The 18,181-nt window shown below is 39.7% G+C and overlaps 2 protein-coding genes across 2 annotated transcripts in view; both read left to right on the top strand.

The window, feature by feature from the left end:
• The window catches only part of LOC116312161 (C-type lectin domain family 4 member E-like), a 79,645-nt gene that overhangs the window by 45,140 nt on the left and 16,324 nt on the right, over nucleotides 1–18,181 (top strand). The window lies entirely within an intron of this gene.
• On the top strand, nucleotides 8,103–12,766 carry LOC120435938 (hepatic lectin-like). The gene is made up of 7 exons (XM_039606153.1): nucleotides 8,103–8,205; nucleotides 10,201–10,281; nucleotides 11,377–11,490; nucleotides 11,679–11,747; nucleotides 11,943–12,094; nucleotides 12,205–12,329; nucleotides 12,419–12,766. Exons 1-7 carry the CDS (start codon nucleotides 8,142–8,144, stop codon nucleotides 12,594–12,596), a joined length of 783 nt encoding a protein of 260 aa, XP_039462087.1. The 5' UTR covers nucleotides 8,103–8,141; the 3' UTR covers nucleotides 12,597–12,766.

The raw sequence follows: 18,181 nt of genomic DNA, 5'->3' as shown, positions 1-18,181 counted from the left end.
AAACAGAGAAACACTTAAATTTACAGTTTATGGACTTTGCCTTGGATTGCTCAAAGAAGTGAACAAGCAAGTAAATAAGCAAAAAGTGCTGTGACAAACTTAAGTTAGTAGCGGCATTTCTTGTCATAAATCATGACTTGTGTGGAGTTTAGCAGGAAATATTTACTCTTTAGAGAACCATCAACCATCATTCAAAAAAAGTGCGCAGCTGGCTAATATTACAGCTCAGCTGAGGGGGACACCATCAATGTTTACATCCTGTCACACCATCAGGGACATGGCCTTAACCTCACAGTAGACAATTCCACTACAGCACTACAGTCTAGAGGAACGGCATCTGTTGGTTTAATTTTCTGATTCTGCTGCTTTATATTGAACTGATGTTGATGTTATTGTATCCACGTTCTGCACTTTCCTGAACTCTTACATCTGTGTCTCCTCTAAATGTTAATCAGGTGAAACTCTTGATGCTCTTTAGTTAAAACTAGACTTGTAGTCAAGACAGCCTAAACCGAGACCAAGACCAGGTCGAGACGAGACCAAGACTGTGACAAAAAAGTCTTTAAACTGCAGCCAGATGCTGCTTCGTTTATGGGTTTCAGGTTTTTGCGATGCACTCGCACAGCCCTCCTCAGCGTTGTCTACGGTCTAACTCACTTACTGAGAGGACAGACGCACACTCCACTTGACTGTCGCGTCTCTCACCCTCTCTGTTTTTCACATACTGATATTATCCTATATCTTCAGCTATGCTCCAATCTCTCCACAATATGGAGAGATTGGAGCATAGCTGAGCCACTGCGTGAGAGCTGAGCAGCAAAAGGAAATTAAGTGAGGAGCTGGCTCTCGCTCAATGGCAGTCAACTCTTCTGATTCACTACAAAGCACTCTCTAAGCACGGCTCTTAGAGCTGACGCTTTTGAAATGACTGAAAGATTTATAGGCTCTGTTTTGAGTTTTGTTCAAAAAAGAATGACTTCATATAGGAAAAAATATCACATATGCAGGACAAGCAAGCCTGCATAACTTAATAAATATAGAATTTGAAAAGTAACAAATGGTATCTAAAAAGATACACTAGGTACTAGATGTTTTGGCAAACAACCATTTGACTAACCGGTCTGTCTCACCTGGCTCTTGTTCCATCTCCCTCTCTGTTCCTCTCTCTCTCCCTCTCTGTTCCTCTCCCTCCCTCTTTGTGCTGACAATCAAACCAAACACCAACATCATCAGATATACAGTTGTAACCAGATATTTACATACTCTTCAGATAAAAACACAAACACTTTTTTAATTGTAACATCAAATCAGACTAAATGTTTATTTTTTAGATTGATAAATATAAAAAAACATATTTGTTAAATTTAAGAGTAAAGAGAGAAATTGTCTGTATTTCTTAATTGTAAATGGCACCAAATTGTATTCAAAGTTGAGCCACACTTATGGAGATCCACAATTCTTTTCCTGGTGTTTTGGTTGACATCTCTTGATTTTCCCATGTCAAAGAAACAGGCTCTGTGTTTTGCCTTATATGCATCCACAGCTGTGCCACCAATTTACTCACATGGACTCTACTAACCTATCAGAAGCTTCTTCAGCTCAGAATGGAATCGTCTGGAGTTTTCTTATTAATTAACAATAAACTTAGTGTATATGTTCTCCTAAATTTGATGAAAGTGATAAAAAGTAGACAGCTCTGTCTCTCTTTATTCTGACATTTAACTAATTCAAAAGATAAAGTCTCGAGACATCCAACTCTAGTTAAAACTAGAGGGTCAGAGATGGTACATCAAGCGTTTTTGTGCTTGATAAGAGGATCACTGCTGGTTTTCCCACTCTGTAATAGGCATCACCTGAGGTTATGTGAAATCCCCAAAATGTTTCTGTGGTGTGAATAAGGCACGGCAGGTCCAGGGATCAGTGTTTTGAGCCATCTTTATTGATTTGCATCACACCACAACACACACCAACCCCTGATTCCCCATGTTTTTAACTCGGCGGGCGTGATTAAGGATGCCGTGCAGGTGCGTCTGCCCTCCCTGCACGGCACCGCAGACCACGCCCCACCACAGTTTCACTGTCCTATTTTAATGAAACTGTAGCTAATTGATGTGTACTTTTAAGGCTAACACACACACACACACACACAGAAAGAGAGAGAGAAATCCATACTGATTTAGACTGAAGATCCGAGTCTGCCAAAATCTGCATTGTACCTGTCGTCTATGTTTAACTGTGAAATTTTTATTAGCATCTTTGAGGTTTTCGAGCGTTTCTCTGGTTCTCATGTGTTCAAACACTGATTCATTAAAATGGAGAAACAAATACTTTGTGGATCAAAACAGATAAAGAATATTTTACAACAACTCTGTCAGCAAGAAACACAGCAGGTGAAAATATAAACGAACAACAGTGAGTCACTTCTGAAACTTTCTGCGTCTGCTCTGTGTTCCAGATATAGTGGGTGCAAATATGTGTAGTGTAAGCAGATAAAACTGTAATAATAGTAGGCTGTTTTTCATGTAATAGTTCTCAATTGCCCCTCAGGGATAAATAAAGTCTTCTGAATCTGAATAGTAACATATAACAGATCATTACCCAAAGCTGTACATAATAATAAATAATAATATATGTTTGCAAAAACCTAAAATGTTGTCATTTGGGCACTTGAGGGCAGCAGCAGATAGCTTTTGTTGTTCTTTCCAAGTTTTTGGATTTCATGATGATTATTTTTCCTGTTTGTTTCCCGTTTGTATTCAAATACTGAAAAGAGAGACTTAATAAAACATCATAACAAATCATAATAGCTTAAATCCTTATTGTTAATGTTCTGTTTGTCATTTAATTTATTGTGTATCACAACTTTGAAGGAAACCACAAACTCACAGAGATGTAAAGAATAATGAGAGCAGCTGCAAAGAAAACACAGAGAACCAGCAGGGCAATTCTCTCTGAGGTGACCTTTGACCCTCTGTTTCATTTTGCATGTTAAGAGTCAGGAGCTTCACCTGATGAATATTAAGAGGAGACACAGAGATTAGAAAAGAGCAGAAGTTGAAGACAATAACATTTGTGTCATATAAAGCAGTCAACTGTGATGTTTATCTTCAAGAACAGAGAAATGAAAATAGTCATTGTCCTGTTGCATGACTTAAATTGGGTCAAGCTTTTATGTTGTAATAAAAAACCAAAAGGTCGTGAATCACAAAATGAAAAGTCAACTAAGAAACAACAGAAACCATTAAATAGTAAAGAGACCGGCCCTGGATACACAGGCTGCCCAGACAGCACAAGTTGCAAATGATACTCGTATTACTGAGGTTACACTGGATACTGAGGCTGGGGCTGCACGAGGCCCACATTCAACTCTGGAGGCTGGGATTCAGGTTGTTGCCTGAGTGATGGGTGCAGGATGATCAGCGTGCTCATAATGTTCTCCATTTTGAGAACACTTAGGATTTCCAGGGAACTGAAAATTTTCTCAAAATTATGGTCTTGAATCTCAGCCAGCTGTGGAATGAGCTTCACAGTCTCGTCAGAGGGCCTATTTCAGTATTTCAGTAGCTGCTGGGGCCCAGAGAAGGAGTTGGAGTTAGGGCAGCTGACTGTGAAGCTGAGAAGTGGCATCAGCAGCCAGTAAGAGGAAGAGTGAAAGAGCAACAGAGACAGTGACAGCGATAGCAGGACATAGACTACCAGTCAAAGGTTTGGACACACACTCATTTAATGGTTTTTCTTTATTTTCATGAATATTCACATTTTAGATTCTCACTGAAGGCATCAAAACTATGAATGATCACATATGTATTAAACAAAAACTGTGAAATAACTCAAAACATGTTTTATATTTCAGATTCTTCTAAATAGCCACCCTTTGCTTTGATTCCTTTGCACACTCTTGGCATGCTCTCGATGAGCTTCATGAGGTCATCACCTGAAATGGTTTTCCAACAGTGTTGAAGGAGTTCCCAGAGATGCTGAGCACTTGTTGGCCCTTTTGCCTTCACTCTGTGGTCCATCTCATCCTAAACCATCTGGATTGGGTTTAGGTCAGGTGACTGTGGAGGCCAGGCCATCGGGTGCAGCACTCCATCACTCTCCTTCTTGGTCAAATAGCCCTTACACAGCCTGGAGGTCTGTTTGTGGTCGTTGTCCTGTTGAAAAACTAAATGATGGTCCAACTAAACGCAAACCGGGTGGGACGGATGTCACTGCAGGATGCTGTGGCAGCCATGCTGGTTCAGTGTGCCTTCAGTGTCAAATAAATCGCCAACAGTGTTACCAACAAGGCACCATCACACCTCCTCCTCCATGCTTCACGGTGGGAACCATGCATCTAGAGAACATCTGTTCACCTTTTCTGGAACCAAAGATCTCAGATTTTTACTCATCAGACCAAAGCACAGATTCCACTGGTCTAATGTCCATTTCTTGTGTTTCTTGACCCACACAAATCTCTTCTGCTTGTTGCTTTTCCTTAGTCATGGTTTCTTAGCAGCAGTTTGACCATAAAGGCCTGATTCACACCGTCTCCTCTAAACAGTAGATGTAGAGCTGTGTCTGCTACTGGAACTCTGTGTGGCATTTATCTGGGCTCTAATTTGAGGTGCTGTTAACTTGGGATTTCTGAGACTTATGACTCAGATGAACTTACCCTCAGCAGCAGAGGTGACTTTTGGTCTTCCTTTCCTGGGCCGGTCCTCATGTGAGTCAGTTTCATCGTAGATCTTGATAGTTTTTGCAACTGCACTTGGCTACACATGCAAAATTTTAGCTATTTTCCGGACTAAGTGACCTTCAGTTCTTAAAGTAACGATGGACTGTTGTTTCTCTTTACATAGCTGATTGGTTTTTGCTATAACAGTTGGCAAATACCAGCCTGACTTCTGCACAACACAACTGATGGTCCCGACTCCATTAAGAAGACAAGAAATTGCACAAATGAACCCTGACAAGGCACACCTGTGAAGTGAAAACCATTTCAAGTGACTACATCATGAAGCTCACTGAGAGAAGGCCAAGGGTTTGCAGTGCTGTCAACAAAGCAAAGGGTGGCTACTGTCAGGAATCTAAAATATAAGACATACTTACAGTTATCAATATTTTCTTTGCTACATAATTCCATGCATCTTGCTTCATATATCTTCAGTATGTATCTACTATGTAGAAAGTAGTAAAAATATCGAAAAAAAACATTAAGTGACAAGCTGTCTCCAAAATTTTGACTGGTAGTGTATATCTATATGGTGACTGGTTGATTTTAAGTCATTTAACATGTGTCTGTTAATCCTACAAGTTCAGCTGCTTGAGCTGAATAGTGAGATGATAATGATCCTGATGAAATGTTCTGTGACCACTGCATATCCTACTGCGTTGTCTGGGTTGCATGATGCCGAATCATCCACAAACACCACCGGAGTAGAGCTAGCCAGCGGTGTGTCCTGTACGTCAGGTCTGGGGGAACAGATTTCGGAAAGCTGCTATAAACTCCTGTGGTTCACCATCTGCTTCTGTGTGGAGACAGTGAGAAAGGGCTTAAAAGGAGAAAGAGAGAAAAAAAACAAACAAACAAAAAAAAACTCCTGGATCACCTGTTGAGAGAAAAAGAAGAGAAAACAAGCAAAAAAAAAGAGCAACATAATAAACACAACACCATCGCATTACTCTAGCTAAACAGCAGTAAATATTAAATATTGAATGTTGTGGTGCAGCATGCAGGACCGACAGCGCACAATATGCTTTGAGGTAGCAGCCAAGAAAGGTGTAGTTTATGTCTATGGACAGTGAACACCCGTGTGCACACCTGTGTGGATCAGCGCGCTTATATTCAAAAGGTTTCCCCATGTAATGGTCTGCTAGAGGGTGTAGGGAGCCATAGCCCCGTCCCCCAGGGCATGAAGCAGGCATGGAGGAGATCCAGGCCCCAGACATCCAGAGGCCCCAGAGTGCGAGAGCCCAAGGAGTACCACCGGAGGGGCATCCGTGGCACCCTCCTGGGAAGAGCTGAGGAGAGCCCCAGACGAGGGGTCACCCAGCAGCCACGTAGCAGAAACCAGAGGGGGCAGCCAGCTGTGCCAGAGTGAACCGAGCCGCAGGCCCGGAGGTCCGAAGGCCCCCTACGCCCTGGAAGAGGCCTGACCGAACAACAGGCGCCAGGCCCTGCCAAGTGCTGCTTAGCTACTTAGTTTTAATATTACTCTTATTACTTTTTCTGAGTCGCAAAATAAACTTTTAACATATTTTCAGGCTGAATGTAGCTGTGTAAACTTCAAATATCTGAGCTGGCGAGAAGAGCAAACTCCTGGCACATCATTTTCAAACCCCCGCGGTCTTTCACTACTCAGGTTAAATATGATATATAAGTCACTCAGATAACTTAAAAATGTTATTGTTTGGCTTTTTTCAGTGTTTTATTTGTTCCTGAGTGAATCGGTTTGGCTGAGATTACAGTTATTAGATTAGATTAAATAAAACTTTATTAATCCCTCGGGAGGGTTCCTCCGGGGTTTTCACACAGCTGAATAAATGTCAAACAGAGAACTGAATAAATAGAAGTGTGAGATGGTCGAGAATTTAAGGCAGTGTCTGGTTATATTTTAGATAGCAAGGAGCAGCCGGCTGAGTTTATTAAAGTCCACCGAGAGAGTTTGTGACATAATTCTGAAGGCTAGACCGTCCAATTTCGCAGTTGCTCACTTCCGGCCTACCCGGCTTTTGGAGGACCCAGCCCACTTAGACCTCGAAGGCTGGGTCCTCAGGTGGATGCAGCCTCTGAAGTTGGACACCCGGTGAAATGTCATTTATTTTATCTGAGTTTCATCCGAGAAAAGTTTTTTGTACACACACACACACATATATATGTATATATATATATATATATCTATATATATATATATATATATACATACATAGAGAGAGAGAGAGAGAGAGCCCAATGGCAAGTATGGTGGAGAAGTGAGGCTGGGTTTAGCATATCACATCTTTTACTGTGAAATGTAGCCTTTCCAGTAATATAGTGAGATAATATAACCAATGAGCAGCTAATAAATACTTCCTTTTCAGCTGTTGCTACTGCTTGCAGGTAGAGGACAGCCTGCTGGTATTTGTCATTCCCCGTGCTGCTGTATCGAAACAGAGCTCAAGTATCCACCTTTTTCATCTACTGTCTGGTTTATCAGGATATGATAATCCTAAAGTTGCAAATTTTTAGCAAATTTTAAGTCGTAGAAAGCTTTGTCTGCATCATCAGTCTGCTCTAATCTGCCAGGTGCAGTCAGTCTTCTCTCTTGTATTGTTGCTGACAGTGCAGCCTCTTGCGCTCCTGTTTGGGTATCTGCTGGGAACGATGTGTCGTGCCAAGAAAACTCATTTGTGTCTTTTTCTGCTTCATTTGTCATGAAATAACAAGAGAACAGGGCTCATCCTGACACTGCCTGTCAGTCAGCTGTCAAAGTATCTTTGAGCTTATAAAAATGGAGGATAGTTGTAATTCTGCCAAACCTTGCTGTGTGCCAAAATGACCAAAAGTTTGGACAAATGTGACCAGGTATCAGCAGATAAAATGGCATTTATGCAAGATTAGTAGGAGAGAGACCCTGGCAACCCTTCACTTATGCAACAAAACACACACACACAAACACACACACATGCACACAGACACATTCACAATTATAGAGGATAGAAAGAGAAAGCAAAAGGAGGAAGAGAGAGAAAGAACGAGAAGGGAGAAAGGTTATTTTATGAGATAAAACAATGAGGCACAGTAGCAGGACAAGCAGATGGCTGATTATTGTATCTTCGTCTGTTATGTAGCTTATTATCTTTCCTTTGTTTGATCAAATATCAAGTTACAACTCCTTAATAAAACTTGTCTGAAACCATTAAAACAACAAAAAAGATCATCTCTTCAATGTCATCTGTGTTATGGAAAATTTGTGATTTATTTTATTCACATAAAAAAGGAAGTAGAGCATTTTTTAAATAACCACGAGTAAAAAAAAAAGTCCGGTATTTTGGAACAGTTCTTCGTAAAGTCCTCCCCATTTGTCTATTTAACAGAAAGGTTTTTTTTTAGTTTTCCATTTTGTCTGTGCCTTGTGAAACGTCTCTTTCAGACTCACCGATGGTCACCCAGCAGTAAAATGCCTGAAGCTGAAATAGTTTATTCTGATGTCAAATTTAAAAGAGGGACAAGGAAAACCAAAGGTGAGTTGATTTATTTGTGAACTTATTAAAGGTATGTTTACCAAACATGCATCGTAATATTATTGGCTTTTTGTTGGAATATTAATGGGCAACACTTTATAATGTGACTAATGTCAGTCTGCCCCAGGGCAGCTGTGGCTACAATTGTAGCTTGCCTCCATCAGTGTGTGAATGTGAGAGTGAATGAATAGTGGCATTGTAAAGCGCTTTGCGTGCCTTGAAAAGCGCTATATAAATGCAATCCAATATTATTATTATTAATGGCTTAATCCCTGTGTATTTTTAGTGCAATTTCAATTAATGTTTTAAAATACAAGTATATATATTATATTTATGTCCAAATACTTAAATGTAGGTACACTTAAACAAGGGGGCAACAAGTTAGGTGTTTACAGGAAACAAAGAAAGGATACAATGTGAGTAATGTTAAGTACAAAGTAAGTAACTTAATTAGTGCATAATTTTAATGGTAGTTTTTCACAAGAAAAACACAATATTTCCCCGTCTTACACTGTAAATGTGCTGTACTGTACGCGGCCATATTGCTCCTGCCTTTTTCTATCTTGATATTTTTACATCTCTATTTAATGTTCATTATGTCGATGTGGATGATGGATGTTCAGTTATTTAGTTGTACTTTTGTTATATAAATATAAATGTGAGAAGGACTGTTCACTCTTTGTAACTTAAAAGAAAAAATAAATGCCATCAAAATGTGTAGGCCTATGTGCTCTTTTAATGATGGAGCCAAGTCTAACTTTTTTCCTTCCACATTCACTGCTTAAACAGAACATTAACAATAAACTATATTAAATCACTACTGTATGCCTGCCTGTACATAAAGTTGGGGAAAAGGAAAAGAACATGCAACATGCACATCAGCTCGAGCATAAAAGGACATAACTGGGGCCACGTCCTCAAATGTGCAGTGTATATATGATGTAAGATGTAGAAATGCTTTTTCTTCTTCTGCAAAAACACCATGAATGGTAAATGGCCTGTATTTGTATAGTGCTTTACTAGTCCCTAAGGACCCCAAAGCGCTTTACACAACCAGTCATCCACACATTCACACACTGGTGATGGCAAGCTACATTGTAGCCACAGCCACCCTGGGGCGCACTGACAGAGGCGAGGCTGCCGAACACTGGCGCCACCGGGCCCTCTGACCACCACCAGTAGGCGACGGGTGAAGTGTCTTGCCCAAGGACACAACGACCGAGACTGTCCAAGCTGGGGCTTGAACCGGCAACCTTCCGATTACAAGGCGAACTCCCAACTCTTGAGCCACAATCGCCCACAATGAAATTAAGAACTAAGAAATTAAGAATTAAGAAATTAAGAAATTAAGAACTACTTAAAATTACTTACATTGTATTGTAAATGTACTAATGCCATACTTAATTTCTTTTTTACAGTAAAATAATTTCTTTGTTTCTAGTAAAAACCTGACTTGTTACTTTCTTTATTCTATTGTACCAAAGTATTTTTTATGTAAATAACATTACATTGTAATAAAAAAAAAAACACATCAAAATTACATTTCATTGTCATGTCCTTAGGGTCTCATTATAAAGTGTTACCTTTGAATTTAGTGTGAATATATGTCTTATTTAGTGCTGTCAGCGTTAATCTCGTTAAAATGACGCTAACGCCATAACTGCATTAACGCTGCAAATCTCCATTAGCGAGTTAACGCCGGATCGCCCATGCGAGGGGCTGCACGGCATCAACACGTTACATTAATGCCTTAGCGCAGTGCAGCCCCTCGCATGGGCGATCCGGCGTTAACTCGCTAAGTTAGTTGGAATATTAATGGGTAACACTATTAATATTCCAACTAACTTAGATTTGCTGCTTTAATGCGGTTATGGCATTAACGTCATTTTAACATGATTAATGCGGACAGCACTAATATTTTTTTAAAACTATATTTTATCTCAAGTTAACAGAAATTCACGTGATATTGAATAGCAATTACGTTTTACATTGTAGGCCCAGAGCCTGTTTCCTCTCTGGCTGATTTGACTTACTCAGGCATCAGGATCTCAAAGACCTCTTCAGCAGAGCTGCCTGGTAGGTAAAGAGCAGTAATGAGCAGTTCTTGTCTCCTGGTTACATTTTTCTCCCTGTGCTTAGTTTTTCTGCCTAAGTCAGCCCAGGATTTTATTTACAAGCTTCAGTTTAATTCAGGTTCATTTATCTAGCACCAAAACAGTAGCCTCAAGGAACTTTATACTATAAAGTAGAGTTCAGTGGAGTACCCACTCCGGGTCAGGGATGAGTTCCTGCCCTAAGTGGAGGAGTTTAAGTATCTCGGGGTCTTGTTCATGAGTGACGGGATAAGGGAGAGCCGCTACTCCCCCATCAGGGTGCTGTGGCTGCAGTGATGTGGATGCTGTACCGGTTAGTTATGGTAAAGAGAGACCTAAGTGTTAAAAGTGAAGCTCTCAATTTACAAGTCGGTCTACGTCCCTACCTTCACCTATGGTCACGAGCTGTCGGTAGTGACCTTAAGAACAAGATCATGGATGAAACCAGCAGAAATCAGCTTCCTTTAAAGGGTTACTGGCCTCTCTCTCCCTTAGAGGAGTGAGGAGTACCGTGATCCATGAGGGGCTCAGAGTAGAATCGCTGCTCCTCCACATCGAAAGGAGCCAGTTGAAGTGGTTCTGGCATCTGGTAATCTTGGGTGCCTCCTAAGTGAGGTGTTTCGAGCATGCCCCCGGGGCAGACCTAGGACACGCAGGAGAGATTATATCGCTTGGCTGGCCTGGGAACGCCTTGATGTTCCGCCAGAAAGGCTGGAGGAGGTGGCTGGGCAGAGGGAGGTTTGAGCTTCTCTGCTTAGGCGCTGTCCTGGTGACCCAGCCCCAGATAAGCAGAAGAAAATGGATGGATGGTACAGATCCTACTGTATTAAAAAACAAAAGAGATTCATAATATCAAGAGTTTCATTGGTCAGTTAAGTAACTGGTTTACATTATGTTTGATGAAGATTTGGTAGAAATATTGTAACAGAATACCAACGGCAAACACAAATAAGTTATCAAATCATTGTCTACATAAGGCAACGAAGAATTAAATCATGTGTTCATATTGTTGAATCCACAACCTGTACATATTCATGCTCACATCTTTGTGATATATGTGTTCCATTTGAATGTTTAGAGGCCTCTCAACAAACTGTGACGAGCACAAGGTCAAAGGTCACCCCAGAGAGAGTGGCCCTGTTGGTTCTCAGTGCTCTTCTGGCTGCTGCTGTTGTTGCCCTCTGTGTTACCAGTGAGTGTGCACAATTTTCTGATTAAAAATATTTTTTTCTCAGTAATGTTTGCAGCAGAACTAAAACTAATTTAAGAACAATTCATCAATGATTTGACTTGAGTTAGACTTTGGTTATCTTGTGCAAAAAAGCCCTAAAGACTAAATAACTAATAAAAATCTAATCTACATTTCCTTTATGGTACAAGAAAGAGACTCAGAAACAAAACCATGCAGCACGGTGCAGCCTACGTGTCCACAACCTCCTGAAGTTACAGGTAAATAAGTTATGGATTTATTCTTTTAAACATTTGTGTCCTCTGATGATGATTAAAGAAACACTGATGGACTCACAGAAACAGTACCGTGATTTGTACCTGCAGGACAGAAGGAGCTTCCTGCTGACTTCAAATTATACAGATATGAACAGTTTCTTCCACCTGACTGAAGTCTTTGCTTTAATATCTTCAAAGGTGATCCATGTTCTAAATGTGAAGAAGGCTGGGAGCAACATGGAGGAAAGTGCTATTACTTCTCTACCAATAAATCATCCTGGAACAAGAGCAGAGATGAGTGTAGAGCTAAAGGAGGAGACCTGGTTAAGATAGACAGCAGAGAGGAGCAGGTATTAAACACTGCTGCAAGTTTTGGTTCTCACATATTTAACCACATCTTTACATTTCGTCAGCAGAGAAAAGTGTCACAAAATACTTTTGATCAACTTTTCCTGTTTAGGAATTCCTGGGGAAAAAAGTGAGACGCATGATGACGGATCATGAAGACAAGTTCTGGATCGGACTGACAGACTCAGCAGAGCAGGGCAGATGGTTGTGGGTGGACGGATCACCACTGAACAAAAGGTTTGATTAATGTGGGAAAAAAATCCCATTTCTAAAATTAAAGTTAGCAACGTTTACTGAGCCAATTCTTTTTGATCTTCATCTCCTAGTTTATCTTATTGGAACGACACTGAGCCGGACAACTGGGGAGAGGACGACTGTGTAATGATGGGTGATAAAAGTCATGGTTACCTGAAGAGTTGGTCTGATACATCCTGCAAAGTGTCTCACAGAAGTATTTGTGAGAAACCAGCAGCAAAAGGACAGAATAAAATTGTATGTGTCTGAATTTCAGCTGTAAAACTGTACAGGAAACAGGATACTGTGTGATTCTTTATTTTTTTGTGACAAACATTTAAAAATCACTTAGCAAATGTTTTGTAGAAAAAACTGAAACATACTAACACAAATTTAAGTTATACTTTTTTTTTATATGTGTTTATTGAGGTAATGTTTTGCTGCAGCAGTGTTTACATCTGTGAAATATTAAAAGATTGTTTAATATTTTTCCTTGTTTTTTCTTTTAAGAATTAAAAAAAATCACAGGTCACACCAATGTCAATTCAATTTCAATTCAATTTTCAATTCATTGTGTGTGGTGCCGAGAATCAGATAATGTGTTAGTCCGTTTATTGAACGCAAAATTACAAAATTCATATGTTAGGATCCAGAGGTTCTTGGGGTGAAGGGGTAAGATTTAATGAAAACAATGTAGAAAACAATCAGGGTAAAAGGAGGCCAAGGTTAACAGGTTATCTCTGAAAGGAAATTTAAAAAGTAAGAGTTTAACAACTACCATCAAGTCCGGTGCAAATCTGTCATAAAAACACACTTTCTGGATTCCGTCCCCAGCAGGAGCATCATGATGACGAGCGGTCCTCCTCTTGCATCGACAGACAGCACACACACTCCCTTTAATGGTCTAACTGCCGCCTTTGCGTTTCTCTCCTTCCTCTCTCTAAAAGGTGCACCTGTAATTATGTGGGCAGAGGTAAAGAAATCCTGCAGGGGAGGAGAGAGAGAGAGACACTACTGCTGTAACAAAAATAAGTCTGTGATTAGTTTTATTTCTTCAAGCATGGAGAACTCCACCCAATCCTATAGCTCTCGTTTTTATCTAAAGAGTAAAAGACATAATTTATTTATTTGTTTATTCAGAGACAACTAGACTAACTCTGGTCATCTTGAAGCCTCAGCATGAGCAACTATCTACAGAACAACATAAAAGGTAAGTACATGCATGTAAATATATAAAGAATTAAAAACTTAAATTTAAGTCATGAGGAAGTAGAAAAAGTTCAAGATTCAAAAAGATCTGTGTGATCAGACAAGCATCAGTTTGAACAAACGAAAGAAAGACAACCATTTAAACAGATGCCTGAAGTATCAAGACAGAACAAAATGAGGAAGTGACCATGACCATGTGTGACATTTTAACATGTGATTAACTGATACCAAATGTCTGATGTTTCCTGTTGGTTTAAAGTGTTTGTAAACCTACAGCCCCGCACACCAACACAGATCTTTATCCTAATGAGGACAAGCATACGATCTTTTTTTTCATATGGCAACACCAATGACAAAAGAAGCTAACAACACAAAGCCAAAATGCAAACCAGCCCAAAGAGACTTTAAAGGTACACAAACATTTAATTTTTTTCACTTAATTAAGACCAATGTTCCCTCTAATTTTTCATATGTCTGAGCGAACACACAAACTCCCTGAGCGATCCCTTGGACCACTGTGAGCGACATCAGACGTGTGCACTGTGGTCACGCCAGCGTTGAATCCATCCAAGTTACATGGTTTATTAAAATAATAAAATTACAGCATTTACATTTCTGTTAGACTACTTTTAATTAAGTGCTTTAGCCCACTTACAATGAAAATTTAAAAATAAATCTTGTTCATGACCTGTGTAGTATGTTAACACTTTTGGAAGTAAAAATAACTTGAATTACAATTTTGGAAACAACTTTTTTTTTTTTTTTTTTTTTTTTTTAAATAAAGCTCTGACTTGTATTATGAGTCTGAGTCTGTGGTCTGGGAGAGAGTCCTGTAACTCTCTGTCTGCAAAATACAGTATATAAAGACCGATGTTGGGCAATTAATTATATAGTTACTTCTTCAAAAAAGTTACTGAGTTTTGCAAACAACAAAGTTTTTTGCAGCTCTTTACCTAAATTTTTTTTAAACAAACATTTCAAAATATTTACAGAACAATCAGCTGTTCTGCATCAAATCTGATGCCACACAAATTATTTGTGCCACTCCAAAAAATAATTTCTGTCCACTATGAGATAAAGGAGAACAGCAGCCTGATACCTGCAGGCCTGACAACAGGAGATGTATCACTCCTGTAACACCTGTAACATTCAGCAGTCGCCTCATTGTTCTGGCACACACAACAAAACTATTGACTACACTACACACTAACAACACAAGATTTGCGCTAAACGTTGCAAATCTCTCACATCTCAAAACACCGCCGTCACTCCTAAAACTTCCTCCCGTTTCTTAACAACTAAATGCCATGTTTTGATTGGTCGACATGGTACATTTTTCGACCAATGGGAAAGGGTGGGGTGTTTTGGTTTCGTCTTTGCTCACAGACTGGAGAGTGCTTTCAAGCGTTTTCCTTATAAAACGCAGTTTTTACCGTTTCTTCCCGCAGTAAATATAAACAACGACAGTATTCAGGAAGAGTATTTTTTTTTTATCATAACTCTGGTTTTACGTGGCCTATCAACACAATTTAAAAACTGGTATAAAGTCCACACTTTTTCCGTCAATTGTTCCGTCTATCCTGCTCACATCTCCAAAGGTTGTACACGTTGTCATTAACGTGGGTTCACTCCACATCAGCCACGCCGCTTTGCTAGCTAAAACACCGGTGTCGGCACATATTTACTTTCATTTCAATTCAGGTTAGATTTTTTTTTGTCTGCGCAACACAGATTTTCTCTGCGCAGAGACCGTGCCAACAGTGCGCAATTGCGCACGTGCGCAGCTTAGAGGGAACATTGATTAAGACATTTTCAAAAAGTTGAGCATCTGATTCAAATCACATGTCTAAAATTATCCTAATGTAACCCAACAATGACTTAGTTGTTAGTAAGGTAAAAGAAAACATGAACCCGAGTAGCCACTAGAAAACTAACACTTATTGATGACCTGGGATCATCATAGTCCTGGAGTTTGATCTGTTTGCTGTTTAAAATTCTTAGTTTGAGTTCATGTTTAGGTTTTCTGTTGTAAGTATTTTACATTTTGGAGTGTTTCGAGTTTTCTATGTATACTCAGTATTTCACTTTTCACCGTGCCTGTTCAACCTTCTCATGTTTGGTCTTTGTGGTTTCCTTGGTTCAGATGGCTATAAAAATGAGATATAATATATGTATCTCATTTTTTATATATATATATATGAAATTAAATTATTATATTATATATTATTTAATCTTAAAAAAAACAGAGATTTCCCGCGTAACACCAGAAAGAGCCCACGTATCCACTAGTACCACACTTTGAGAAAGACTGCGTAAGAACACTTTTGCTTCACGTGATGTCTTGATAAACCAAACAGATATTTGACGTTTATAAAGCAACATTCTCGCCTGAAAATATCTTAAAGTTTATTTTGTGATCCAGAAAGAGTAATGTTTCAAAGTCTGCCACTCTGTGTTCCTCTGCAACTGCCTCGTTTGAGTTTTGGATGAAATGCATTCTGGGATATTTGCCTGGGTTTGGCTACAGTAGCTAGCGAGGTGTTTGGAGACCAAAACAGCCAATCAGAATTTTTTGCATCCAAGTCTGTGATTGGTTGGTTTTGTGGCACACTTATAACGGTGTACAGAGAGTTGAGCGCGCACGAAGCAGAGATGTTGTGAGCGCGAACGACACACTAGCTGTGTCCAAATTCATGGGCTGCATCCTCCTGAGGACCCGGCCTTTGTGGTCTACGTGGGCCGGGTCCTCAGAAGGTCGGGTAGGCCAGAAGTAAACGGCTGTGAAATTGGACGGTCTAGCCTTCTGATTAGCCTTACCGCTGTCTCGGTGTAAACTCAGCCGTCTGCTCCTTGCTATCTAAAATGTAACAGGACACTGGCGTAAATTCTCGACCATCTCACACTTCTGTTTAATCAGTTTTCTGTTTGACGTTTATTCAGCGGTTTAGAAACCAAGGAGGAACCCACCCGGAGGATTAATAAAGTTTTATTTTATCTAATCTAATCTAATAACTTTAATCTCAGCCAAACCGATTTACTCACGAACAAATAAAACACTGACAAAAAGCCAAACAATAACATTTTCGGTTGTCTAAGTGTTTTATATATTACGTTTAACCTGAGTAGCAAAAGTCCGTGGTGATCTGAAAATGATGTACTGGAAGTTGTGCCGTTCTCGGCAGCTTCAGTGACCCTTGAGCTCTCGGCTAGCTATCGAGCTCGTGGGTAACAGACGTCTCTGAAAATGTCGAAGCACTTTTGCAAATATGCGATATCTTGATAAACCGAGCAGATATTTCAAGTTTACACACCCACATTCTCGCCTGAAAATATGTTAAAAGTTTATTTTGTGACCCAGAAAGATTAATAAGAGTAATTTTAAAACTTAGTAGCAGCCGCCATTGCCGGAAACTGGAGTTTGGCTGGGCCGCGCTAGGAATTCTGGGATATGGTGGGCCACGAAGGACGCACCTGACCCATCCTTCAAATTCGGGGAAAAGGAGGATGCATTTGTCGGGTGCATTCGGAGGAGTCTACAAATTTGGACACCCTTCGGCGCATCGCTGTGACGTAATCGGTCTACAAATGCGTCCTCAGGAGGATGCAGCCCATGAATTTGGACACAGCTACTGAGAGCAGGTCTGCAGATGTCTGTCAGCACACAGAGCAGAGATCTGAGCAAGAGCAAATACCAACAACTGAGCGAGAGGGGCTGTTATTGTGTGTGTATATGGATAGTCCCAAACACTGAAATACATTTCTTGCATGCAGAAATGAATTAAACTTTTGTTCGCTCAATTAAACTTTTGTTCGCTCAAAATAATTTTCTCCTCAACACGCAACATTTACGCTTGCAACATTTTTTTTATGTGCGCTCAGAATAGAGGTACTAAAATAACGCCATACCTAACAGAGGTATTTGGAAGTAAGCAGCAGCAACAAGACAGTTTGCAACTTACACTTCAAATACTACCTTTGTGGTCATGTATCTATAATTGTCTACCTGCCCTGCATACTGTTTTCTTTTTAGTGTATGATGCTTCCTTTCTCTTTGTTTGTCCCCTCTCGGCTATTTAAAGATCAGAACATGAATGTGATGAAGAGAAGGGGGCTTCAAACAGATCTGAGTGGTCATCATCAGACAAACACTAGCTTAAAAATGGTATTTTAACTCAACATTTTTTCTGTGTGTCTTTGCTAATAAACCTGTGTGTGTTTTATACACACTGACAGTGTAGAGGAGGTTTAGTCTCTGTGTGGTTTCAGTGGACGTTTGCAACTAAGAAAACCACAGATGGAAAAAAATGAGATCAGTTTTCTGTGGTAGAAATGTGACACATTTGCTTCAGTTTAGTAAAGATCTTCCCTCAATGAAAAGGAAACGACGGTTAAAATTAATCAATAAAATGGATCAAAATATAATCTCAGCATTAAAAAAGAGAAAATAATGATTTGGTATATCTACAGTAAAGAAAAATGAGAGTTAAAGATGTATATAGAGTTAAATAACTGACAACAAAGAAAAAATATTGACTGATAAGTTGTTGGCTCCACTTTATATCATACAACCCAACTTAAAGAAAGACAAGATAGAAGTCAAAGCTCATTAAAACCACACAGATTAAAAGAAAACTGCTGAATTTAAT

The sequence above is a fragment of the Oreochromis aureus genome, linkage group 22 (assembly GCF_013358895.1).
Source record: "Oreochromis aureus strain Israel breed Guangdong linkage group 22, ZZ_aureus, whole genome shotgun sequence".
NCBI lineage: Eukaryota > Metazoa > Chordata > Actinopteri > Cichliformes > Cichlidae > Oreochromis > Oreochromis aureus.
This window is presented reverse-complemented; position numbering and strand designations above follow the sequence as displayed.